Source organism: Ochotona curzoniae, unplaced genomic scaffold, assembly GCF_017591425.1.
Source record: "Ochotona curzoniae isolate NIBS_2020 unplaced genomic scaffold, NIBS_Ocur_1.0 contig_2754, whole genome shotgun sequence".
NCBI classification, from domain to species: domain Eukaryota; kingdom Metazoa; phylum Chordata; class Mammalia; order Lagomorpha; family Ochotonidae; genus Ochotona; species Ochotona curzoniae.
Window position 1 is genome coordinate 16,713,708 of NW_024465582.1, and position 27,014 is coordinate 16,740,721.

Below are 27,014 nucleotides of genomic sequence, written 5' to 3' on the forward strand. Positions count from 1 at the left end.
CTGAATGTATGTGAATAATGATAAGTGAAGGGAAAAAGAGAAGATCCACATAAAGGTGTAATTCAGTATTTTATTACCAATTTTTAAAGTAAATGAAGGGCTCTCATAGCTATCATTTTCTGCAATTTCTTAGTAATACTCATGTCAGTGAACTCTGGAATTAATTTCTTATTTTTGTGCAGCTTGACAAAGTGCCAAATGTTACTTTTAGATACAAGGACAAGGTAAAATACTTGAGTTGTTTTGTCTTTACAAACAATAAACTCTTTTGCCCTTTTATAGCTAAGTATTTATACTTCACTTACTTAATATTAAAAATAATATTGCTCTGAGAATCAAATATTCACAGTCAGACCTAGATTGTCTAACAACTAGCTTAACAACTGTGCAGGGCAAGACTTGATGGTTTCTTTTCATCTTTTACTAAATGTTTTTATTAAATAAGTTAATATTCATTCTAGTGTTACTATGTTGTCACAAAAGTTTGTCACACTATCAGAATATATAAAACCAGCACAATTGTTCATTCTTGTCAAATTACTTTCCTAGGATCAAGACCACCTTTAATTCTACAATCTCAGTCTCTACCTTGTTCATCACCTCGAGATGTTCCCCCAGACATCTTGCTAGATTCTCCAGAAAGAAAACAAAAGAAACAGAAGAAAATGAAATTAGGCAAGGATGAAAAAGACCAGAATGAGAAAGCTGCAATGTATGATATAATTAGTTCCCCATCCAAGGACTCCACTAAACTTACATTAAGACTATCTCGTGTAAGGTCTTCAGATATGGACCAGCAAGAAGATATGCTTTCTGGTATGGAAAATAGCAATGTCTCAGAAAATGATATTCCATTTAATGTGCAGTATCCAGGACAGACTTCAAAAACACCCATTACTCCACAGGATGTAAATCGCCCGCTAAATGCTGCTCAATGTTTGTCGCAGCAAGAACAAACAGCATTCCTTCCAGCAAATCAAGTGCCTGTTTTACAACAGAACACTTCAGTTGCTACAAAACCACCCCAGACTTCTGTGGTACAGAATCAGCAACAGGTATCACAACAGGGACCTATATATGATGAAGTGGAATTGGATGCATTGGCTGAAATTGAAAGAATAGAAAGAGAATCAGCCATTGAAAGGGAGCGCTTTTCAAAAGAAGTTCAAGATAAAGGTAAAATAATCTCTTACTCCATCATCTGGTCAAATGGATAATTACAATGTTTGAATATTTTTTTTAAATTGCTTTCTTACATTTTTATGTTTAGTCCTCTCAAATACATTGATTCTTCAAAACGTTCATGGGAAATGGAATTAAAAGTTATCCTTGAGGGCTAGCATTAAAGCATAGTGGGTGAAACCACTACCTGTGACCCCAGTTTATGTCCCAGCTGCTCTATTTGTAATCCAGTGCCATTCCAATGGTATGAGGAATGCAGCCTAGGATTACCCAAGTGTTTGGACTCCTGCAGCCCATGTGGGACACCCAAATGAAGCTTCTGCCTCATGGCTTTGCCTGGTCCAGTCCCAGTTGTCGCCATCAGGAGAGTGAGCCAGTGCTGGAAGACCTCTCTGTCTCTGAAACTCTGACATTCAAATAAATAAATACATATTTTTACAAAATGATGCAAGACATTTAAAACATTGTGAGACGATTTTTATTGTAAACATTTACCTTGAACTTTTTGAGGACTCATCGTGTATTTGAAATACTAATATTAATAGTTCGCTTTATCTAAGATGGATATTTCTCTATAGCAGATCTCTCATCAATTATATAGTATGTGATTTTTACTTATTTGTGTTTTTCTGCTAAATAGCCTGCATTTTAAATTCCATTACATGAAAAATAAAGTTAACATAGATGTGTGCTTTCAGCTTTTGATGTCAGGATTAAGTGTTATAGGATTATTTCATCTGATAAATTTAAGGAAAGTTAATATGTATGCTTACTAGAGAACTATATTTATTTATAAAGTTAACAATGTGTTTTCTATTTTATTTTTGGTTTTTGATTTTACTTTGCTTAGTACTTTTTAAGAAGGGGAAGTCATAAAACACAGGAAGAGTTTTAAGTTGATACTAAATAGCAAATCTTAGAATGCCTTTCACTTGACTAGTATGTTAGAATGGGTGTAGTAATGGGTTTGTTGTGCTTTGTTACCAAAAAAACGTAGTACTACTGTGTTCTAGATTATTTGCCATACACTATGTACACACTCCCTTGAATATTTTAAGAGCCTGAGGAATCAGTGATTGAATTGGAGGTGGAGAAATTTGATGACTTTACAAATGTTTATATTCATACAGTCATCCAAACCAAAGACAGACTTTGTGATTTAATTTTATGATTGACACATTCTAGTTATATTTTTATGTATGACCTGGTAGATTTTATTTCTTGGTAATTATTGAACAAAACTTCTTTAACTAGAAGGTCTTTGACATTATGCCTGTTTTTGGGTGTTTTTTTTTTTTTTTTTTTTTTTGTCTTTAGTTTGCAGTGTGCAGTATACAGGTTCTTAAGTAAGGTTATATTAGAATATTTATGGAAAGTGGAATTAAATCCTAAAACAAAAAGTTTGAGGTTTATGTATATAATGAGTCCTAAATGTTAGTTGAAAATACAAATTGTAAAAACCCATGAATTTCATTTTTTGCTCCAAAAGAAATTTTTTATTCTTGCTTTTCACTTCCACAATAAATTATTTTTAAATCAGTTAGTCAAAAACTTTAAAAATATCTTTAACTTGTCCTGTAATCTGTCTTAGAGACCTATCCATGTTAGATTAAGAGAGCAATATTGTTTTGCTTTCTTCTGTATTAATCCTCTCAGGATTCCTGAATCCAATGAGAATTTTGCAAAAAAAAAAAAACAAAAAACAAAAATTGTGATTACCTGACCAAGCTGGCTTGACAACTGAATTTAGTGTGACATTATGTCTTGTTATGGAAAATTGTACTCTCCAAAGAAGTTGAACCCTTTAGATGATTTTTATTGTTCATGGAAAAATACAGAAAATCATAAATGTTTTTTACTTTCCTGAATTCTTATTGAATGATATTTATTGAAATCAATTTTTAGTTTTTAGAAGTGGAATGAAAATAAGGTCAGGGACTGATGCTTTGCTATAGCTATTTGTAAAATAGCGCACATCTAATATGGACACCGGTTTCTGTCCCAGCTGCTCCATATACGATCTAGTTCTCTTTAATGGTCTGGGAAAAGCAGCAGAAAATAACCCAAGTATTTGGGCCCCTTTTGCTCTATGTGAGACATCCAGATTAAGATCCTGGCTCCCTACCCTTGTCCTGACTCAACCTGACCTTTACAGCCATGTGGGTAGTAAACCAGAAGATCAAAGATCTTTCCTTTCAAATAAATAAATAAATCTAAATGCATTAGCAAACTTATTTTGTACTGCTACTATTTCTTTGGGTAAATAAAAACGTACTATACATCATTTTCATAGGAATTTGTAATATTTGGTATCTAAACAGTTTACTCTGTACTCTATGATATGTGGCTAGCGCAGAGAAAATTGAAAAGTTGAGCAGGGTTGTCATAATTTTGATAGTTTTCTAGTACTGTAACAATGAAAGTAGGTTTTGTTAATGTCTTATTACTCTTGTCATTTTAAACTTGTTTTGTGAAAGACATGTGTCTATTGTTCCGTGGATTTATTTGAAAACTTGGGATTAAGTACCAACCTAACACTTTAGACATGTCATTTTGCATTTAGTTTTGTGTTGTGTGATAGTAATTTAATCTAAGAAGTTACCTAAGGTGTTAGAAAGATGAAAGATTGCAGATGAGGTCATGGAAAAAAGAAAACTTGTCTGAGGTGGGGGTTTTGTAAAAATTAATTCATTAACTATTTCATATAATGATTCAAAATTATCAATTTTTACTTTTTAGGACTAAACTGTAAGGTTAATATTTAATGTGGTCAGGACTTCTTTTTTTGCAAGTATTGTGTAATTGGTTATACAAAACAAAGACTAATTGTTTGTCCTACAGAGTTTTACTGTGTGCTCTGCTTTAGATCATAACTTTGTCAGTTTATTCATTTGCACTGAGTGAAGTATTCTTTTCAATAATCAGACACCCAAAAGCTTTATCTTATAAATGAAATTATTTAATTCAAAAAATATAGCTGTTAATTGTGCAACTCAAGACAAGGTGTAACCTTAAAGAACATATTGCCTAAGCTGTAATGGTTCTTAATGTACTCAAGTTCCACTCATAGGAAGCATTTTTCTAGCTGCTGGATATATATGTCCCTTTGGTCTATTATCTGTTTGGACAGTTCTTTTTACTGATATGGTGACTCTGTAATCCAGTATTTTATAGTATCTGAAGAGGACTTTTTCTCAATCCTTTTGCTCATACTTTTAACATCTATCATTACATCAATTAATGTTAAAAGACTTCATTTTGCCTCTGAGGTGACCTATCACAAAAATTAATATCTCCTTTGCTGAAAATTTCTTCTTTCTTTTGTCAAAAAGGGGCTTCCTTTGTTCGTCTTTGCCTATTTCATCTTTTCCCAAGGTCCACTTTCCATGTTATAAGTGCAATGAGTGATCTAGCTTCAGTAAGAGTGTGTTTTAGAAAATGTTACAGTAATCTTGCACTGTAGCCCTCATAAGAAATAAATTACTCTTTGAACATATCTGTTCAGGAAACCTGAAATATAAAATGTTCTGGATGTTGATAGATTTTCATATTTCAGAGCTTTTTGTGTTAGGCATGCTCAGCCAGTAGAATATATGCAAATATTCCAAAATCTGAAAAATTAAAATCTGAAACATTTCCTTATCAACCATTTCAATATGTAATACTCAATCCATGTTATCCACTGTCATTTGGAATAAGAGCTTGAGATTTGGGGTAAGAATGGTTTGATCTGGTTTAAAGGGTGAGGTGTTTTCCTTTCTCATAATTGTGTATCATGTATGTGACTGTTGTGCTTTGTGCGTTAGATGCTTCCAGTTATCACTTGCAGTTGTATACAATAGTAAGTTTGCTTCTTACAGACGTAACTGAATTCAGAAAATTTTAAAGGGCAGATCTTGAAAATATTCGTATCTTGATGACAAGAGTTGTTGATCCTTTTGTATGTATTTTCTTTAGAATATATGCATCCTAATTGCTAATCTTACAATCCCCCAAAATGAAGAGGGTTTAAAGGTAATCAGTTTCCCAAATACTACAGTTATACTTCTTAGAACAATTATTCTTCTTAAAATTATTTCTGTTATTATTGCTAGAATAATAACCTTTATTAGATGAAGGTTAGATGTAGTAAAGACTGGTAACAAAAGTGGATGGACAGAAATGAGCCACCTTACAAAGTAAGTTCATAGTGGAATTGAATCAGAGAAAGTGAATGTCCATGTTCTTGAGGTAGGCAAGAATTTCAATACAAATGATGAAAATGTTCTGAATTTTACATTAGATGTGAAATATTTTCCAGGAGCTGAAAAAGATAGAACTTAGGCAGTTTTAATAATGTAGAAAAATTATCTTTTTCATTTTAATATTCTGCTTATGTACATAAGCTTTCTTGTACTTTTTAAATAAATAATAATAGGATCCACAGTTTAATAATAATATATTTTCATATCTTTAGAATTAAATTACTTGTGAAACTTCCTTTTTATTGGCAAAGGGTAAATTGGACCGAGCTTAATGATCTATACACTCTTAAGTATTTTGTAACTCTTTAAATATGAGCCTTGTGAAATATATTAATTTTTTTTGAAATCCAGATCACTTGCATTAACAGAAGAAACCACAAATATCTTAAATATCCTAAATTTAGATACCTAAATCCCATTTCACCGAAAATATAGAAATCTTAGATTATACTGTATGAACTTTTAGATTTCTGTCATGAAGGTTAAGGAATTGTAATTAAAATTCTGTCTAGGAGATGGTGATTATTTAGTATGCCCTCTGATAAAATGCAAAGTTTATTTTATGTGACCTAATTTTCAACAGAGGAGCATTTAGTGGATCCGACATGTTGCTTAGGGATAAGGCGCCTACCTCACGTCCTAGTGCCTAGGTTCTGTTCTCTTGTATGGTTCCTGGTTCCTGATTCCCATCAGGCCAGACCTTGGGTGACAGCAGTGACAGCTCAAGTAATTGGACTTCTACCCCTATCTGGAGTGACCTGGATTATATTCCTGCCCACTGGATAATGAACTGGTGTATAGGAGCTCCCTGTTGCCTTCTTGTTCATCTTACTCTGTTTCTCTCCCTCTGCTCCCTCCTTATCTCTTTGCCACTCAAATAAATTAAAAATGATACATAGAAAAGATGCTTTTTAAAAAGGATTCTACAACTGTAAGTTTAGTATTCTTTATGGTTTGTTCTTAGATTTGATGTAGAAAGCATTCTGTAAATTCCTACCATGTTTATTTTGATTAGGGAAAGCAATCTAATAACTAATTTTGTTATTTACTAAGTCATTTTGCCAATTAACCTTCATGTGTAATCAGAGCAGAATGACTCAGTTTTACCAAAAAAAAAAAAATATTATCTTTGCAAACTTTAACTGTATTGCACTGTATTTTTAGCTAAAATAAACTGTTTCTCACTTTGACAGCAAAATTATAGAACATTGTTGTATGAAAGAAGCATTAACATTTGAAATTTATTTTAGAATTTGGTTCACTAACAATAAGGACCTGCTCTTTTGAAAAGTTGTCAGTCCTCTAGCTTTGTGGTACTGTTTTCCATAATTGATAAATCACAGTAATAAATGTGAGATTGTAGAGGTGGTTCTTAAAATTAGTAGAAATTGTTTTTAAAGCACAGTGAAGAATTGAAGTGAATAAAAGCTGGTAAAACTTCAGTGTGTAAACTGAAGATTTAGTTTGTAGAAAATGTCCTGGAAATCTCTGTTAAAAGTGGAGTCATATATAGAAACATAGAGCTGTCAAAAATATCCTGACATTTTCTCCAGTAGGATGTGTGTATTCATGCTTGCATTTCCATGGAACTGTAATTATTTCTTTATAAAGCTATTGTATAGACCCCCTAGAACTGTTGTTTTATGAACAGAAGCAGTTTTTAGTGGAAGTTACTTAGGATGAAATTCACCTTAAAAGTTCCTATATACTATATGGATTCTACTTTCAATATGTATTGCTCCTTATTTTAAATTTGCTTCTTTCTAACATTGTGTGTTAGCTTTTAAACTGCTGTTCTGCTGTCAATACTTTAAATAACTTGAATCCTACATCAAAGAATTATGAACAATAGTAAAATTATTTGTTTTACTAATACCCTCATTTACCTTATTGCTGGTAGTATACCTATTTCAAGTTTGCCTTATTCTTAGAGAAAGAATTTCAGTTTTCTTAACACATACAAGTATAAGCATATGTTTATTTGATGTATCATAAATTTCTTCATGGTGTAATTTTATTTATATATTCAAAAAGTATACTATAAATTCTTTATAGGATTCTCACTGATACTGGATTCCAGCAAACATGAATATTTCACAATTCTTGGTTTTAAAAGCATATGTAATTCATGTTTGCTATTATATAAATGTATTTATACTCACTACATTTAAAAATTTTGACTTTAAAAAGATGGTCAGAGTCCATATGGTTTTTAAATATCAAGAATATATATCTATTACTGATATTGAATATTTATCTTTAAATTTCAGATAAGCCTTTGAAAAAAAGAAAACAAGATTCTTACCCACAGGAGGCTGGGGGTGCTACAGGAGGTAATAGACCAGCTTCTCAGGAGACGGGTTCTACGGGAAATGGGTCAAGGCCAGCATTAATGGTTAGCATTGATCTTCATCAGGCAGGAAGAGTGGACTCTCAGGCTTCTATAACTCAGGATTCAGACTCCATAAAAAAGCCTGAAGAAATCAAACCATGTAATGATGCACCTATTTCTGTCCTTCAGGAAGACATTATTGGCAGTCTTAAGTCTACACCAGAAAACCATCCTGAGACACCTAAAAAAAAGTCTGATTCAGAGCTTTCAAAAAGTGAAATGAAACAAAATGAAAGTAGATTGTCAGAATCTAAACCAAATGAAAACCAACTGGTAGAGACAAAATCAAATGAAAATAAAACAGAAACTAAAACTGAAACCCAAACAGAAGAACTTAAACAGAGTGAGAGCAGAACAACTGAATCCAAACAAAATGAGAACACCATAGGCGAGCCTAAACAGAATGAGAACCGACCATCTGACACAAAACCAAATGATAACAAACAAAATAATAGCAGGTTAGAAACAACAAAATCAAGACCTGAAACTCCAAAGCAGAAGGGTGAAAGCCGCCCTGAAACTCCGAAACAAAAGAGTGATGTGCGTCCTGAAACCCCGAAACAGAAGGGTGATGGACGGCCTGAGACTCCAAAGCAGAAAGGTGAGAGCCGGCCTGAAACTCCAAAGCAGAAAAATGAGGGTCGACCAGAAACGCCAAAACACAGGCATGAAAATAGGAGGGATTCTGGAAAACCATCAACAGAGAAAAAACCTGATGTGTCTAAACATAAACAGGATATTAAATCTGATTCACCTCGGTTAAAATCAGAGCGAGCTGAAGCCTTAAAGCAGAGACCTGATGGGCGATCTATTTCTGAGTCACTACGACGTGACCATGATAATAAACAAAAATTAGATGACAGAGGTGAATCAGAGCGACATCGAGGGGATCAGTCTAGAGTTCGAAGACCAGAAACATTGAGATCCTCTAGTAGAAACGAGCATGGCATTAAATCTGATGTTTCAAAAACTGATAAACTAGAAAGAAAACACAGGCATGAGTCAGGGGATTCACGGGAAAGACTGTCTTCAGGAGAACAAAAATCAAGACCTGACAGTCCTCGTGTTAAACAAGGAGATTCTAATAAATCAAGGCCTGATAAACCTAGTTTTAAGTCACCAAATAGTAAAGATGACAAAAGGACAGAGGGGAACAAGAGTAAAGTAGATGGTAATAAAGCACATCCTGACAATAAGGCAGAATTTCCAAGTTATTTGTTGGGAGGCAGGTCTGGTGCATTGAAAAATTTTGTCATTCCGAAAATCAAGAGGGATAAAGATGGCAATATTACTCAGGAAACAAAAAAATTGGATGTGAAAGATCAGAAAGACAAAGTAGAAAAAATGGGACTAGTTGAAGATCTAAATAAAGGAGCTAAGCCTGTAGTAGTTCTGCAGAAGCTGTCTTTGGATGATGTTCAGAAACTTATTAAGGATAGAGAGGATAAATCAAGAAGTTCGCTTAAACCTATCAAGAATAAGCCTTCAAAATCAAACAAAGGTAAGAACATTTCTGATGTCATTTGTCTTCTAACAAGTTTTAAACTTTTAAGACTGCTGATTATTTTAAAAGTATAAGTTTAAAAGCTGCTGATTAAAAATTTTTAAATACTTCCAGAATTATAGGTAAGTTGTCATGTGAACTGTTTAAAAAGTTCTGAATGAACTCTGTTCTCCCACCTTCTGGAACTACTCATGGTTCTCTTCAGGTTTACTTCTGTTTGATTACACAGGAATAAATTGTTTTGTTGTTTGATTGTTTCAGGTATTTTTGAAAGTTGCTTATTGATCAAATGGATGAGATGTGGAAATAAGTGTATTTAGTAAATTATATTGGCTAGAGAGTATTTTATTCTGTAATGAGGTAATAAATTGAATTTTAATGTCCAGTGTCTAGGCAAAGCTCTATGGTATATGAAAATCATTACTATATGTTTTCTTAAGAATGTTAAATATGTAATTCTTTAAAACCTGTTTCTGTTTTAATTATTGAATAGTTTGACTTTTCCAAACTTTTTTGAAAGTTACATCAAATTCATTTTCTGGAGAGGCATTTTTATTTAGGGAATTATATACTCTTTATGCAAAGATAATGTGGTTTGATATTTGTCTCATGGGTTAAATCATAAAATTTGGGAGTGGGGGTAACTGGTACTGTGTTTGTGGTCACTAAAGTAAATTTTCTGATTATTTGCTTGTTCTCAAATTGTATTATTTCCAGGGGCTATGCTGGGAGAATCTTAAATGCTGCAAATGCATTGTTAGTTTGTATACAAAATGTAATTTGGTGTTCCCATTTGTCCTTAGGGTTTAAAATATATTTATGGCACTATGTGGCAAAGCCTATGTGTACCATAGTTCTAAATAATAAATAGTTCTAGATAATAGTTTTAAAAGCAGTAGAGCTGAATAAATGTTTGATTCTGAAGTTCAGTTCTGTGAGATTTCATTAGAATGTAAATGTATCAGATATATGAATTCTGTCATTATATGCCATCAGAATTGTAGCCAGTAGCCCCTTTTTGGCCATTTAAGTAGAAATTAAGTTTACAAAACTGTTTCTTCTGCAGTCATATTCAGCTCTTAGGTGTCACAGATAGAAAATATTTGAATTATTGCACAAAGTGGTATTATATAGCATTGCAGCGTTTTAGAAGATATGCAAAGTGGAATAGTTATTATATTTTTAAGCTGTTATTGTGACTTGATTACCCGACAAAAGCTCTTTGAAAACAGTGTTACTATAAATAACAGTATATTCCAGGAAGTGACTTTTGACTTAACTCTTTTTATTCTTCCTTGATCTTCATTGAATATTTACTTTTTACTAATTATCTTTCAAAACCAAAAGCCTTTGCCTTCTGAATCAGTATTATTGGCAAAACTTCTACCTTTTCAATTATGACTATCAGACATACAAAAGTTCATTAACACATTAGCTTTATTAAGTAGCCTTTTATTGTCGATGTATCTTTTCAAAATTTCTTGTTAATGTGAAAGAGATTGTACAATGTGGGGGCTAGCACCAGCAGTAGTGTTTTGTTTTGTTTTGCTTATGAATCCAGATTTTACTTAAACATTTTTGGTTAAAGTTTGGAGATAATGTAAAAGAGTATAATTACACAGTTTTAGAAGGTCTAGATGAAAGATGGAAAGTGGTACCCTCTGGTTTCTTGGCTGTGGCCCATCTTTTCCTTCCTGCCTTCTGTCAGCTTATACTAGCCTTGCTTTCTGAGCTGTGTTCTCACAAATTATCTTCTACAAATGCTTAAAGAACATCAAGAATTGTAGTTCTTAATTGATAGCTATTTTATTTCTACTGGTTTTTTCATGTGTGATTTCATTGCCTATGAATGACTTTTTGGCACTAACACAAATTTCACTGTAAGTGTACTACTAATACAATTCTATATAACTCATTTGGTCATGTCAGTAAGAAAACTGGGTGTCTGCCTTTTATTGTGATTTTAGAGTGTGTGTACATGGGCATGCTTCTGTATACAAATACGTACTGTAATTTGTCTGCAAGTGTAAGGGAGGTTATTTATCAGAAATATAATTTCATTGCTTAGATTCATTTCAGAATGCATGTAAATATCTAACTTTATATCTTAGCATTTATATGCGCTATGTTCAATTATTTGTGTTGCGTTCAGCTTAACATATACATGTATGTAGTTCAATTTTAAGTCTAGACTACTTAGTAATCAAAGAGTTCTGTGAGTGTGTGTGTGTGTTTTAAAGTACCTGTGTATGAGCTAAGATGTGGGTTCCTGGGATATTTTTTCACAGATTCACAAAAAAAAAAAATGACAGATTTTAATGTATTTTAAGAAATTAATATAAATATTGCTGGTTATACTTTGGTGATTGATTCCTGGTGCTAAAATTCCCAGTAGGTTTTCTTTCTTTAAGAGTCACAAATCCATTTTTTAAATATTTACTGAATGTTCAGTGTATAAAATGTTCATTTTCAGGGTAATCTGCAATTTCTTCAATATGCTTTAAATAGATAAATTTCGAATATATGACAGAGACGCATATTTATGACTCATAATGTAGATTGCTTGCTTTTGTCTTTGGTCTAAGCGCATGAAGTCTAAGGTGATACTGTTAAACTTGATTTTATTTCTGTAGCAATGTCTATATCCTGAGTACATTACCTCACAGAAAATAAGAGCATATTACATTTATTAAATGCCTACTCATGACAAGAAATTGTGTAGCTGCTATTTTAGGAAGAAACTGTGTACAGGTTAACATTGTGTGTTCACATCTTGTGTGTTTTTACTAATATATGAATTAAATAGTACAAGAACTACATAATTTCCAAATTCTTGCTCATTGAACTTTATCATAACTTTGTTCACTTTTACAACCAACTAGTTTTTATTGTAATCCAAAGTAACTTGACCCAAATTTGTTTAATTTCCCTTTTAACTTCATTTTGAGCTATAGCTGTTGTAAGTTCAATATTAATCCTATTCTCTCTCTACCACTTTGTTTATTCCTTGGATTGGGAGGAGTGACATGACTTTTTATAAGGCCTTTTACATTTCTAAAATATCTCCTTTTAAAGTATTAAGTGCCCCAAAACTACTTTGTTGTTAACCTTTGATTATCAGAATATATCCTTAATGTACAATTATTGTCCAAATTAAATTAGTGCTCATGAGACCATCATCAGTTGATAATGCTTGTATCTTAACAGCTGATGTCAGTAATTACAATGTGATTTTTTTTATAGTTTTAATGAAAAACTATAGACTGTCAAAATATGTTAGCGATCTATAGCTTTATTTTTTTCCCTGCCCCTGGCAGTTAGTGTATTGTTTTCCATTACTTGAACTCAGTTCAAGAAACACTCTATGAACATTTATTTGTGATCATTTAAACTAAAAGGGGAAACAGTTGCTGAAATTATATTCACTAGGAATGTATGTAGCAGCTCTAATAATCAGCAGTGGTTAAACTCTGTTGCTCATTTGATGAGCTTATGATTGTATTCGTTTTTAGAGGCAGCTGTTAAACCTCTGTTATCTAGTGTAGAAGCTATCCTGCCCAGAGTTGGTCACCAAAACACACAACTAACTGCCTTTTCCTTACCCCTAAGCAGTTTAAACAGATTATGTTAAAGACTCTCAGCTTTTGAGTAGATGTTATGTGCCTTAGGCCACTGCTTGAGTGCACCACCTTACTTAGAGGTGTTGATTTAAGTTACCCTGCTTTTTTTGATCCAGCTTTGTACTGATAGACCTGGAAAGGCCACAGAGATGGCTCACAAGTAGCTGGGTCCATGCCATCTGTATGGGAGACTTTGCTTGGTCCTTTGATCCTTCCCAGCCTTTGCTGCTGCAGGCATTTTAGAAATGAGCCAGTGGATGGTCTTTTTCTCTTTCATTCCTACCTATTCTATTCTCTGGCTCTTTCTCTGTTACTTTCTTATTTTAAATAATATTGCAGAATCAACAACAAGACTCTTCTATAATTTTGAGAGTAAATTCTGTTTCTGAGAATAGATTTATAGCATAAGTTTATGAATTATGAAGTTCCTGGCTTATTTGAAGTAGATTGTAATATTTACTAGCCCTCAGTGATGCTGCAGTGGAAATTTATTTTAAGTCAATTGATTATTTTATAAGATGCCTTTCTAAAATGCTTATGTAGGGGCATTTTATGTAGCAACTGATTGCTACATCTCAGATCAACGGGTACCTCCTTTGAATCCCCAAACGCTAGTTGATTTTAAATCCTGCTCCCTGCTCCCTAGAAGGCAGTTAAAGATGGCTCCAATGCTTGGGTCCCTGCCACTCTTGTGGAAGATCCAGGTTGAAGTCCCTTCTGGTTTTAGCCTTGTCCAGCCTGGTTGTTGTGATCATTTGGAGGAAGGAAGTAGCAGATAGAAAGTTTTTTTGTCACTCTCTACCTTTTAAATAAAAAAATGTAACTTTAAATGCTGAATTAAAGACAATATCAGTGATAGCTTTAGGAAGTGTTTGGAATAATTTTTGCAGAGGCCAACATGTGTACCTTCCTATTGTTGAGTATAATTTCAGGATGATGTTTTGAAAATGTGTGCGCATTATTTCCTTATGTAGAAAATTTTGGCCAAAACTTAGTATGTTAAAAATGTTTTCTTCATAAATAAAGGTTTTCACAAAATTAGAAAGAAATGATCTTTGGTGGGGGGAATCCCAGTGCCTATAAAACTGTATCACATAATACAATGTTAATAACAATTAAAACAAATAAATAAAACTGTAAAAAAATTATGCAAAAACCAGGAAATGTACCATATGATTAATTGCATATTAAAGAGGAAAATAAAATGAAAAAAAAAACATATTAAATTCCCTCTTACTCTAAAAAAGTAAATGAAGCCCTCCTTTAAAAAGGCCTGATAATAGATATTAATATGATGAATATCTTATGAATAAAACATAAATAAAGTGGATTTAAAATTCAGTTAACTGGGGCCCGGTGCATTAGCATAGTGGTTCAATTCCTTGCCTTGATCACTCCAGGATCCCATATGGGTGCTGGTTCGTGTCCTAGTGGCTCTGCTTCCCATCCAGCTCCCTGCTTGTGGCCTGGGAAAGCAGTCAGGGATGACCCAAAGCCTTGGGACTCTACAGCTACATGGGAGACACAGAAGAAACTCCTGGCTTCTAATAAGCTCAGCTCCAGCTATTGTGGCCACTTGGGGAGTGAATGAGCAGACAGAAGATCTGTCTGTCTGTCCTCCTCTGAATTTCCAGTTAAAAATTTGTGTGTCAGAGAGAGAGAGAGAGAGAGAGAGAGAGAATCACTTCCCTTCCTTCTGAAGTTAGTATCCTTGGGCCCAGCACAGTAGCCTAGTAGCTTATGTCCTTGCCTTGCTTGTGCAGGAATCCCATATGGGCACCCCAGTTTGTATCCCAGCAGCTCCACTTCCCTTCCATCTCCCTGCTTTTGGCCTGGAAATGCAATAGAGGATGGCCAAAAGCCTTTGGGACCATGCATCCGACCTGGAGGAAGCTGTTGGCTCCTGGCTCCTGGCTCCTGGCTCCAGATCAGCTCAGCTCCATGTTTTGCAGCTACCTGGGGAGTGAATCAGCAAATGGAAGATCTTTCTCTCTCCATCTCTCCTCCTCTCTGTAAATCTGCCTTTCCAATAAAAATAAATAAATATCAAAAAAGAAAAATTAGTATTTTCAGGATTATGTAGGACCTTCTTTTGAAAATTCTATTTTAAACTCACTATAAATTATAGTACAAAAAAAAAAGTACTGAAAACCCTGAGTAAATATTAACTGTTTTTTCAAGGTTTAGTTCATTCACTTTATGGTAGAGAAACCAGTATCCATCCTCCTTATTAACATGGTTAAGAGAGCAAAATGAAACTTGTTAAAATTAGGTCCAAAACTCTACCCAGTTCTTACCAGCTCTCTAGGAAATGGAGATTATTGACCTTTTAATTGAATTTATCTAATGAAGAAAGTAATTTTTTAGTATCAGTTTCTTCATGTATATTTTCTTTCTAGTTAGTATGTTTTTAAATGTATTACTGCCACAATATGTATTTTTAATTGTGGTATATACATGTCAACAAGAGTCTTTTGATTTCTGCCATCTACCGTCCATTTTAAATAGTAAATTGTCATTTAAATAGGACATCTTCTGGAAAGCACATTTTCATTTTCTAATTCTACCTTGTAGTGATTTTGTAATTGAACAATGTATCAAACTACAAAACTTAAAGCTGGATTTTCTTAAAATCTTTTATCCTTTTCACTAAATGTTCTTTGAGTTGCTACAAACAAGCTTTATCTTCATTAAATAAACCGTTTTTCACTTACCTAAATTGTAGAACATAGTTAACTGCACTTACAGGGTAAATGGCATCATATTTATGCTTAATAAAATATGATGTGTGTAGATCAGGAGTTGGCAAACTTTTCCCATGAAGGATCAAAGAGCAAATATTTTGGGCTTTGTGAGCCATTTATCTTTAATGTAGTTTAAAAACAGCAATAGATCATTTGTAAACAAATGTATGTGACTGAGTTCTAATAAAACTTTATTATAGAATGAACAAAATTTTATTTACAGGTAAGAAGTAAGTGAGCCTTAGATGTAAAAATTAAAATTTTAGATGCAACCACTAATCAAGACCCACAAAATAGATTTTACAATGTGTTTTTAAATGTCACAATTTGCAGTTTTGCAGTTATTGGAAAACATTAAAAAGAGACTTGCTAGCCTTAGGTTATTGTTCAAGAGTTTTCAGAGATACTAGAAACAATAGCTTCAGCTTTGACCCTAATCGCCTCTGCTTCAGAGGGAGAGGTATGATTGGCCGGCTTGTAGCTACTACCTGGAGTGTCTGTCTCTTACCAAATTTTAGACTGTTCAATGCCCTGTTGTCAAACCATGAATCACTTGGGTTTTCCTGAACCATTACATAAAGTGGAAACCCCTCTAGTTATTATCTACTGTTTTTTTCTCCTAGAATATGTTTTTTCTTCTAGATCCTCTTTTCTGTATATTGAAACTGTGCCCCTTCAGTTATAAACAGATCCCCTCTATTACCCTGCCAACTGTTGATGTTTACTGAATTTCACTGCGCTCATCTTAATTCCCTTAGTGCAAAAATGGATGTCTTAATTTTTGACTGTCTTTTTTTTTTTCCAAAAAACTGCTTAAGTATGCTTACCTAAATTCTTCCTCTGTAGCAAATGTTTTGTGAGCTCAGAAACTTTCATTGGCTCATTTTCAATTTCTCTCATTCACTGTACATTTTGGAGCATAACTCAGAGTGCCATACCTCTTTTTTTACCGTCAGGTTTGAGAGGGTGTGTGTGTGTGTGTGTGTGTGTGTGTGTGTGTGTGTTTGGGACAGGGTGGAAGAATATTCAGTGTACTAGTCATGTTTAAAATTGCATTGTTTTCCAGTTTATCTTCAGGTTGCCTCCTTTGTTTCTGCTTCTCAACTGCTGTTTTTCAGCGCTCTGGCATCAGTGTTTACTCCTGAATGTACTCCCTGTCAGTGGCTTCAACTATGCGTTTAGGAACCATTTACCAAAAAGAAAAAAACAAGCATGTATTTTCAAACAGTTAAGGCTCACTTACTATCAAAAGAGGACATAGTGATAGTGTACATTGTTGAATTTCTGCATTTTTTCTTCTTGTCCCAGCTTACCTTTAGTTGAAATTAAAGCTCTATTTGTTGATACTCCTAAGTTATTTGGTAACTGCGGGAAAAAAGTCACTGAACTAATACTAATGCTTGCCCAGGATTTGGGGAATATTTATAAAATCTGAAGATTTCTATGACATGTTCTTGGTATTATTTCTGAGCATAGCTGATTTCCATTGGCTGAAACAAAAGAGTTTGTTAGTTGAGGTGATTTATTTTAACCTCAAATTTGTTTTCCTGTTTTTCAAAAGCAAACCACAGTAATAGTGAATCTTTGCAACTTTGTCTTTTAATGACTTAGGGTTTAAGTATTCTAGCACATTTACTAATTATAATTGATATGTACTGGAAACCTAAGATTTCTGAAATGTGGTACACTGAGCAGTAAATGCATTCCTTAATCATAACTTCAACAGTAATATACAAAGATGCATTATGTTTAATTGAATACTTATATGTGTAACAAAATTGTGATGAAATAGCATTTTTCCTGAAGAAAATAAGTTGAAATTTGATGGTGATCAATCCCTTATGTAAATAATATAGTTGGTAGTCTGCAGTGTCAAGAAGCAAATAGCTCAGCAGACGGCAACCTCTCACAAAATTATCAATCAGTTAAAAAACAGTGAAACAGGCTTGTGTTTAAAGGATTATTTTCTAGTTCAGGAGAAAGAATTTTAAAACATTAGAAGCATCTTTTTAAGTACTCATTGTTTATTCATTTGAGATCCTTGATACAGTGTATCAAAAATTGTGAGCCTGAGAATAGGAAAATCAAGTATTTCATGTTTGTAATCAGGGGACCTAGCTGAGTCAACTTAAATGAATGTTTCATACAAAGAAAGTATGTGGCTAATTTTAAAAGTACATAAGCCCGTGGACTAGACATTTTCATTCAGAATAAAATAGTATTCATGTTTCTAGGATAATACATTGCTGAATTTCTTGTTGAAATTAAGTAAATCAGATTCAGAAATAAAACATTTGGTTCTTACGTTATGTGATTTTTAACTTTGCAAGATGTGCAGAGGTTAGAATGATCTAGAGAGTAGCAATACTATGAAACTTGATAGACTCTTTGTTAATTTAGGAAAGTCCAGTAAGTTCACAGAAAATTCTGATTTTCTTTCATTTCAATTTTCTATGAACTTTTGAAGTCCCTTCTACCATGAATAAATGTTGATATGTGAATTATTGGATAGAAGACCCAAATTATCAGTGTTTGATCATTAGGAACAATTTTTGTAAAAGGAGTGCTTGCTCTAGTAACATCCTGATCCACAAGTACAAGCACACACATTAGCCATTGATTACCCATTGAGTACTTGTCTGCAAGATAATTTTAATTCTGGGATATCAGCGAGTCAGTATGCCTTTGTGATATGAATTTAACTATGTGAAACTATCAGGGAAATCTGTTTAAAAATCCCGTGTGCTGAATGTAACTCGGATAAATCCTCACTCCCTACATTGGAATGCCTGTGTTCAGGGCCTGGTTCTAGATTCTGTGAAGACAGACCTTGGAAGGCAGCAGTGAAGCCTCATGTGATTGGTCCCCTACCATCTAGGCAGTAGACCTGTGTTTAGTTCCCACTTCACACCTTCGAACCTTAATTCTTGGACATGTAGGGATTAAGATAGTGGGTGGTCTTATCTGTTGCTTCTCTCCTCTTTTGCCTTTAATTATTTGTTTTAACAAAATCATGTTTACATTCTGCTGATATTAAACTTACAAAAATGAAAAGTGACTTGTGATGGATTAAGGGACAAAGACTTTGGGTTACCCATATTTATAACCCTAAAAAATTATATTTATAATATTACAGAAACAATTGTCCATTTTAAAAATGTTGTAAATGTCTGTATTTGTCTGTAAAATACAGCAGCTTAGGAACAATGCAGGAATTAATATCTATAAGTGAATATAAGAAATTGTGCACATAAATAAGCTTCAAAAGTATAAAAAGGATTATTTTATTAAAATGAATACTTTGCCTTCTATATCTTGAATTATTTGATAGTATAGTGTCAAGATACTGAAATATGTGTTAGAGCCTCTTTAGTTTTCTGTCATGGTTTATTTTTACTGTTTATATAACCACTGCTACCATTTGAGTGTCATAAATGACGATGTTAATATTGATTATAAGTTGCTAGTATTTCCTTCTGTAAACCTCTGTGTTACTCTTTGCTCTAATTCATAATAACACTTATCAGGTAACACATTATTTCATTAAAAATTTTGCATAAGTAAAGCAAAAATGTCATCTTTGTTAGCCATTAAGAATAGTCTGAATAAGTAACTTACTACTCCTTTATTTCTAAACTGTCAGAATTTTACAGTTTCTTCATAGAAATTGTGTGGATGCAGGCAGAATTAGTGTGATATTCATTATTATTGTATCATGTTTATATATTTTTATTCAGTCTTTACTCTTTGGAAAGGAAGATATGAATTTAACAATATGGAACTTATTTTTATTTACAGATATTTGCATTTTCTAATATTTTGACTTATTTGCTTTATTTGTGTCTGTTATCCTCTGTATGTATTGGTTTTGTCTATTTGAAGAAAGTCTTCATAATGCATTATCATGTTTTGAAAGCATTATCATGTTTCTCATTTAGACAGTGACAGATTAAAGCACATGTAAAGGTTTTGTCCCATCCACCCTGAGATTGTGGAGGAAAAAAGGAGGTGGTTCTTGCCCTTCAGCTTTTCTTAGTTGTACTGAGAAATAATATTAGTTTGAAACTGTTTACTGGTGTACTCCAGACCTTTGTAATACAAGTTAGAGTAGTAAGAGAATATAAGCTATATACTTACTATCTACCACAAATCCACTTGCTGATACCAGTGATCTATAACATGTACAGAATATTTCTAATCAAGGAATACATTGTATCAAAAATTGGCGATGTTACTACTGTTCATTTTTATAGCAGTGTCATACTTGTTTTAAGTTACTATGTGTCAGAAAAATACATATATATTTCTACATATATACAAGGGACTTCAAGAAGTTCATTGAAAATAGATTTAAAGAATCTTTGCGAGCTGCTCATGCTCTTTAAAAATAAACCATACAAAAGGACCCAGCACAATAACCTGATGGTTAAATCCTCACCTTGCATGCACCAGGATCCCATATTGGTGCCAGTTTATATCCCTGCTGTTCACTTTCCATCCAGCTTCCTTCTTGTGGCCTGGGAAAGCAGTAAAGATGGCCCAAGCCATGGGGCCCTGCACCTACACAGGAGACCTGGAGGAAGAGCCTGGCTCCTGGTCTCGAATTGACTCAGCTCCGGCCATTGTGGCCACTTGGGGAGTGAACCAGCGGATGGAGGATGTTCCTTTCTGACTCCCCTCTCTGTAGATGTGCCTTTCCAATAAAAGTTAATAAACATTTTAAAATAATAGTAAATAAGCCATAAAACATTTTCTTTCGGGTGCAAGAAAAACACTTGAAATTCCTGCATGCAAGGGGTCTTCAAAAGTTCATAGAAATGTACATTAGAGAAAACTGTACATGTGTTTCAAAATTGTTTTCACTAAAACCCATATTTTAATGCCATTTTTATGAATGTTCTAAATTACATATATATACGAAGAGCTTAGAGCATTATAACTTTAAATGAGCATATTTTATTTTGATAAGTCACTTAGGAAATAAATAATACTTTTATTTTGTGAGTAATTTAGTTAAAATTTTTGCTTTGATATTCAGATATAAATTGTTTTCTTGCCTTTCATTAATAGGTAGTATAGATCAATCAGTGTTAAAAGAATTACCCCCTGAACTCCTGGCAGAAATTGAATCCACAATGCCACTTTGTGAACGCGTGAAAATGAACAAACGCAAGCGTAGCACAGTTAATGAAAAGCCAAAATATGCTGAAATCAGTTCAGATGAAGATAATGATAGTGATGAAGCCTTTGAATGTAAGTATTACTTTATTACTTACTTGGAAATATAAAACAGAGTGTCTTATTTGTAATTTTGGGGGTAGCAAAAGTAAAATGACTTCTTAATAATCAAATATAGTCGGCTGTTTTCCTTAAGAATGTATGAAAGATGAGATCAGTTGGCACCAAGAAAAAAATTTTAAATGAGTTAGAATTAGTGATTAAAAAAAAAAACCAGATATGTGTCTAAGAATTTAATGAACATTGATTGACCTCCTATTGTATTCTAGGCATTAATAATAAAAATACAAATAAGATTTGGCCCCTGTTCTCAAAAAAAATCTTCAGTCTAATGGGGGAAATATGTAAATGAAGTATTGTAGTACAGTGCTAATAGTTTAAGTCCAGAGTGCTGTGGTAACACACTGGACTGACATTTTTAAAACGTTAGAATTGGGGGTTCATGGAATGCTTACTGGAAGAGGTGAGACTTGAGTTGAGTCTTGAAGGACACATAGGAGATAGCCAGATGAAGAACTATATAAACCATACTCTCACTAAATTATGAATGGATTAGCCGCATTGCGGATTATCTGTGTGGTTTGGACCTGGCTTCTCCTTTTGCCCAGCTGTGTCCTGGAATTCCTCCCTTGTTTCACTGTTTTCCAGAGCTGGCTTCTTCACTACACAGCTACCTCTCTACAACACTGTGACCACCTGTCCTTGCACTAGACTTGCTATACCTCGCCTGTCTTCCTACTGGTCCACTGAAAAAGTTCTTCTCTTTTATCCCTATCTTCCTTCTTCTGGAGCAACAGAATTGAGCCTAGCCAAGAGGGGTCAGCAACCTTGTTTGACTTAAACGCCATTCAGTGGAAACAGACTATGGGAGATCTTCACTTGTGTGCCAACTGACTTAGTCATAATGACCAAAAGAAGTGGGAAGACCACCATTGTGCTCTACCTTTTCCACCTAGTGTTTGTAGATTGAGGTGTGACCAGCAAAGGCAGGAAGGACAGATGCATGCTGCCATATTTAAATGTGTATGCTGATGGAAGCCCTTCACCTTCTGCAGAGTTTTTAATCAATGTTCATATACTCTGATCTTTAAAATTGTGAGCTATTGAGTGATAACTGTTAGTATACAAATGCAGAACAAATTTGAACAAATTTTCAAGTTGAAATAAAATATACAGCAAAGTTATTCTGACATTGAAATATGTGTATAATTGTTACAATACTGTGTTGTGAGATGTATTTATATGCAGTATATTAAAATTGCTAAAGATTTTTTTTTTATTTAAAATCAAACATTTTGCTCATATGGGGACTATTGCCTCTGCAAAGTGAGAAGAGAAATTTGGTGACCTAGAAATTCATTCCTTTTTGTACACATGCCTCTACCCTTTCTCTTCTAAGTATTATCCATTTCTGCACTAGCTAAGAAGTCATTCCTTAGTTACAGTTTGATATCAACTTCACTTCAACTGCCTGCCTTGCCAAATTGTTGAAAATTCTGAAGTTATGTTACAGTTAAGTAGAAAGGATAGAATAATAAAATGTGATCATCAAATACAGAGATACACAAGAGTGAAGCTATGTGTTTGTCACTGTTACAGCCAGTATTCTCTTCCTTGCTATTCTAAGAGATACTGTCTCTTATTTGGGAGCATATAGCTTTGTATGCAAAATATGCCTCCCATTATAGTTATTGCTAAACTAATGTTACTGAGTAGGAACAGGAGTTTCAGCCTCTGCTAGGAAAAACAAAAAGGAAAGTTTTTCTATGTTTTAAAATAAATCTCAGTGTAGTTTTCTGGATTTTTTTTTTTTTTTTTGGTTCACTTTGATACAAATAACATTTGTAAAAAAAAAAAAAAGAAAAAGAAAAGAAAAAAAATGGATACTAGTGCCATTGATTTGAGTGTTAAAATAGCCCATTTAGTTGACATAAACAACCAAATTGTTATTTTTTCCACAATAAAAATCAGTGAAAATAATCACAATACCTACTATGAATCATAGAACGTTAGTTGCAAGCATTGTGCTGTTTGAGAGGAAGAGACTTGTTTTGCACTTTAATCCAGTTGCCATTCTAGACTCTAAAATTTGCAAAAATACTTTAGTTGAAAGATAGTGGAAAAGATTGTAAAAGTTGACCCACATAATCCAGTAGCTGTAACATAAATTCAGGGTCATTTGGGTGCCTGGGAAAAATGGGAAAGAGGAAATATTCAGCAAAGAAAGTTGTAAAACTCAGAAAGAGAAGGTGAAAAACACCCAAATTGTATTTTACATATCTTCTGTTGAGCCTCTTGCCCTCCTCTGCTTGTGTTAAGGTAATGAGAGAAATGGAGAAAAAACAATCCAGCTGCACTGAATTTGGATCTTAGTAACTTCACTTGCCAACAAAATATGTCATAAAAGTTTTTTGTTTTGTTTGCCACTTCATGTTTATCCAAATTGCCTCAAGTTTCAAGAATGTGAAATAAAAATCCCCAAGACCTATAAATAGTGACTGCCAGTAGTATATTATGCAAAATTAATAATGATTTTTTTTTAGTCACTTTCTATTTATAAGATTAAATGCTTGGACTAGATTTCTAAAATGAATTAAAGTTCAAGACTAATTTGAGTCATGTTAACTTTGGTACCATAAAACCTCATGTTCGAGATCATGGTATATTTCTGAAAAAATTTCCTTGTTGTCAAATCCTATTTCTACTTACACATAACTACTACATAAATTAGTATATGAAATAATTCCTTGTATTAGGACACACTGTGATTTCAAAAGAAAGGCGATATCACCCTTCTTCATATGCTTCTTAAACAAATTTATGCCTAATTATTAAAATACTTGAATATTTCAATCTGTCCCATTAAATTTGTTCTTAATTTGAATTCTGCTGCTATGCCAAACCTATGACCACAAAGAAGAAATGAAAATCTTCTTTTCATGCCATACTACCCAAATTGGGAAGAAGTGTCCAGAATCAGAAACCAAACTACATTCTTGAATAGGAATATTTTGGGTGGCATGCAAGGGCAAGATTAACCAGGGTGCGAACATCTGTTGTCGACACGTAAAGACACATTGATAAAAGCATGGGTGAGGTGTATGGACTAGAGATCGGCATCCTTTAAACTAAGTAAGGGACCCAGGTGATTTATCTTAGCCATTTGTGTTTTGATCACAGTTCAGGATTTGTGGTGGGTAGAATGTGGTCACAAGGAGTCCAACAACAGAGTAGAAAGTGTATAGCTGTCAGCAGCAGCGGTCACACCATTGAAACTAGTGTATGATCTTGGTAGGACACAGTTCTCTACCATGGTTTTAACGTGGTGATGTCTACACCTCAGAGTGAGTATGGTAAATATTTGCATTGCCCTTCAGCTCTCGCTTTATTGCTGAATGCTTTCTCAAGGCTCAGTATTATTTTCAACATAATGTTTTAAGCAACTCTTACCAGTTGACCAGATTGATGTATCAGATGAAATCTGTTTGCCACATCTGCCCAGAGGCTCCTGTCAGTACTGGTGATTTTTAACACAATGCTTGGACCTCTGGAAGGATGGGGGAAAGACTGAAGGTAACATATATAAACATGCTTATGTAGCATGCACAAGCTTAGGTTATCTCCAAGTCCATTGAAGTTAATTCAGTAGGTTAGTATTTACAACTATACAAGTTTACTCCATGCCTGTGTCTGTAGCCTTGTGCTATTTGTAAGAGTCTGTGGAATTTATTACTTCATTGTAGGTTTAACTTAGCTGTTAATTGATTATATGCATGATTGCCTATATTTTGTGACACTTCCTTAAAACCTTTTCTCCAAACCCTGCACAGCCTTGTTCATAATTTAAATGCTTTCAAATAATTCTTTTGTCATCCAAATCTAAATAAAGGCTGCTTTACAAGCCTTAATTATTCTTGAATTTTAGATATAATCTTTATTGAAATAATTGAATGCATTTCATCAAACAGTGGCTTAATATCCAGATACTATGTGAATTTACTAGCACTCCCTAATTCATGTAAAAAATCTTTACATTTGGATAGAGTATTTTACTATTAGTGATACTGCTTGTACACTATAATTTAAATTTCTGGATAGGCAGAACTACCCAGAATTTCTTACAACCATAGAAAGAAGTGTCTCTCCCATGGGGTTCATTTGTAAAGTACAGATTTTAATATTCTTTTTAAATGAGGTAAATTATTTGTCATGGGGATTTGCTTCTAGCCTCTAGGAAACGACATAAAAAAGATGATGATAAAGCTTGGGAGTATGAAGAGCGTGACAGAAGAAGCTCCGGGGATCATAGGAGAAGTGGTCACTCTCATGAAGGAAGAAGGAGCTCAGGTGGTGGTCGTTATCGGAACCGAAGTCCATCAGATTCTGACATGGAAGATTATTCTCCTCCTCCCAGCCTTAGTGAGGGTAATTCATCAGTGTGAATGAATATTTTAAATAAACTGATTTAAATTTAGGGTTTCAACTTTGTAGAATATCTTTTCATGAGTTAATTAAATCCTGATCGTTAGGTTAAAAGTTTTTGAAAGTATATACTTAGTTTGGATTTGCAGTAGTTGTTTAAGTAGCAAATGTTCAGGAAGAAGTTAGAAATTTAAATGGAAAGTTGTTATTGCATTTAAGCATTTCTTTTTGTTCACTTCAGTTGCTAGAAAAATGAAGAAAAAAGAAAAACAGAAGAAAAGGAAAGCGTATGAACCAAAACTAACACCTGAAGGTAATAATTTATGTGATTTATTCATTCATGGTCTTTATCTTAAGTTGTCTACTTGGAATGTGGATATAAGTGTTTTTTTTTTTCTCTTAATCTCTTGCAGAAATGATGGACTCTTCGACTTTTAAAAGATTCACGGCTTCGATAGAGAATATATTGGACAATTTGGAAGATATGGATTTTACTGCATTTGGTAAAATAAACTTAAAGCATAATTTACTTGTGCTGTGTCTAGCTGTCTGCTGGTTATTCCAGAGGATACAAAAGCATGATTTATTCACTGTATCCTTCAAATCTGGGACAGGAGTTTGGGATGGTGGTTAAGCTTTGCCTTGGAGCTCCTGCAATATCAAATGCTTGTGTTTGATTGCTGGCTCTTACTTGTTTCCTGCTAATGTTCACCCCAAGAGGCTGCCGGTGAAGTGCTTTGAGTCCCTGCCACCCACAAGGGGAAGACGTGGATTGTTTTAAAGGCTTCTTGGCTTCAGCCTGGCCCAGCCCCCTAACTGTTCTAGAGTTCTGAGAAATGAACCAGTAGATGGAAGTCTACCTTTCTGTGTCTCTCTGCCTTTCAAACAAATGCAAACAGACAATTTTTTTTTAAAAACATATTAATGCCTAATTATACAAAAGCCATATGGAATACATTAATTCTAAAATCAGTCCATCCAGTCAAGAATGAAGTAAAAAATAGATCACTATATTTATTCAGTGAGATTTTATTCTTATAAATATATTTCTTGGTTTAGAGTGTTAGTTTCATCTTTTCTAAAACTTCCAATTCAGTATGAAGCAATAGTCTTCTGTATCATTAGGGTCCAAAAAGGGAGGTATTCTCACTGTAGGGTGTTTTGGAAAGGAGTTACTGACAAAGATGGGAGACCAGGATTAACAGCATGAGGCTGTCATTACCCCTAACTCTCTAAAGAAGTTACCAGAACGCATGTAGTAGGAAAAAGCATAGAGTAATATCTGCCTTGGAAGAAGCAGTACTTTTGGTCATAGGACAGAGCTAGCCTGGGAAGTTCTTACAAAGAATATAAGTATCCTAACCTGACTTTGCTTGTCCTTGACCTTCTGACAGGGTACCTCACCAGCTGAACCCTAAAGCAAAACAAAGAGCATGGGACACTGTTGGTCCCATACAAGTCAGCCTCTGGGCACAGAGCATGATTGAGAAGAGTCAATAGTAGAATATCTAAAGCAGTAAAGATTAAAACATCTATACAACTCACAACCCTAATTTAAACTTCTGTTTTCTGTCATGCGAATATCTCTTAAGGGCCTATGGAGGCTTCATTGTTGTTATTGTGGTGTTTGTGTGTATATTTTGTATGTCCACAATTTTTACTAACGTT

General features: G+C 33.8%; 1 protein-coding gene across 3 annotated transcripts in view; it reads left to right on the forward strand.

Moving 5' to 3' along the window:
- NIPBL (NIPBL cohesin loading factor) overlaps positions 1-27,014 on the forward strand; it is a 156,787-nt gene that overhangs the window by 82,088 nt on the left and 47,685 nt on the right. For all 3 annotated transcript variants that reach the window (XM_040977470.1, XM_040977471.1, XM_040977472.1), the window contains exons 9-14: positions 550-1,176; positions 7,697-9,319; positions 20,757-20,939; positions 25,152-25,349; positions 25,588-25,659; positions 25,760-25,849. In XM_040977470.1, the coding sequence (XP_040833404.1) occupies positions 550-1,176; positions 7,697-9,319; positions 20,757-20,939; positions 25,152-25,349; positions 25,588-25,659; positions 25,760-25,849 (2,793 nt within the window). The remainder of the gene's footprint in view (positions 1-549; positions 1,177-7,696; positions 9,320-20,756; positions 20,940-25,151; positions 25,350-25,587; positions 25,660-25,759; positions 25,850-27,014) is intronic.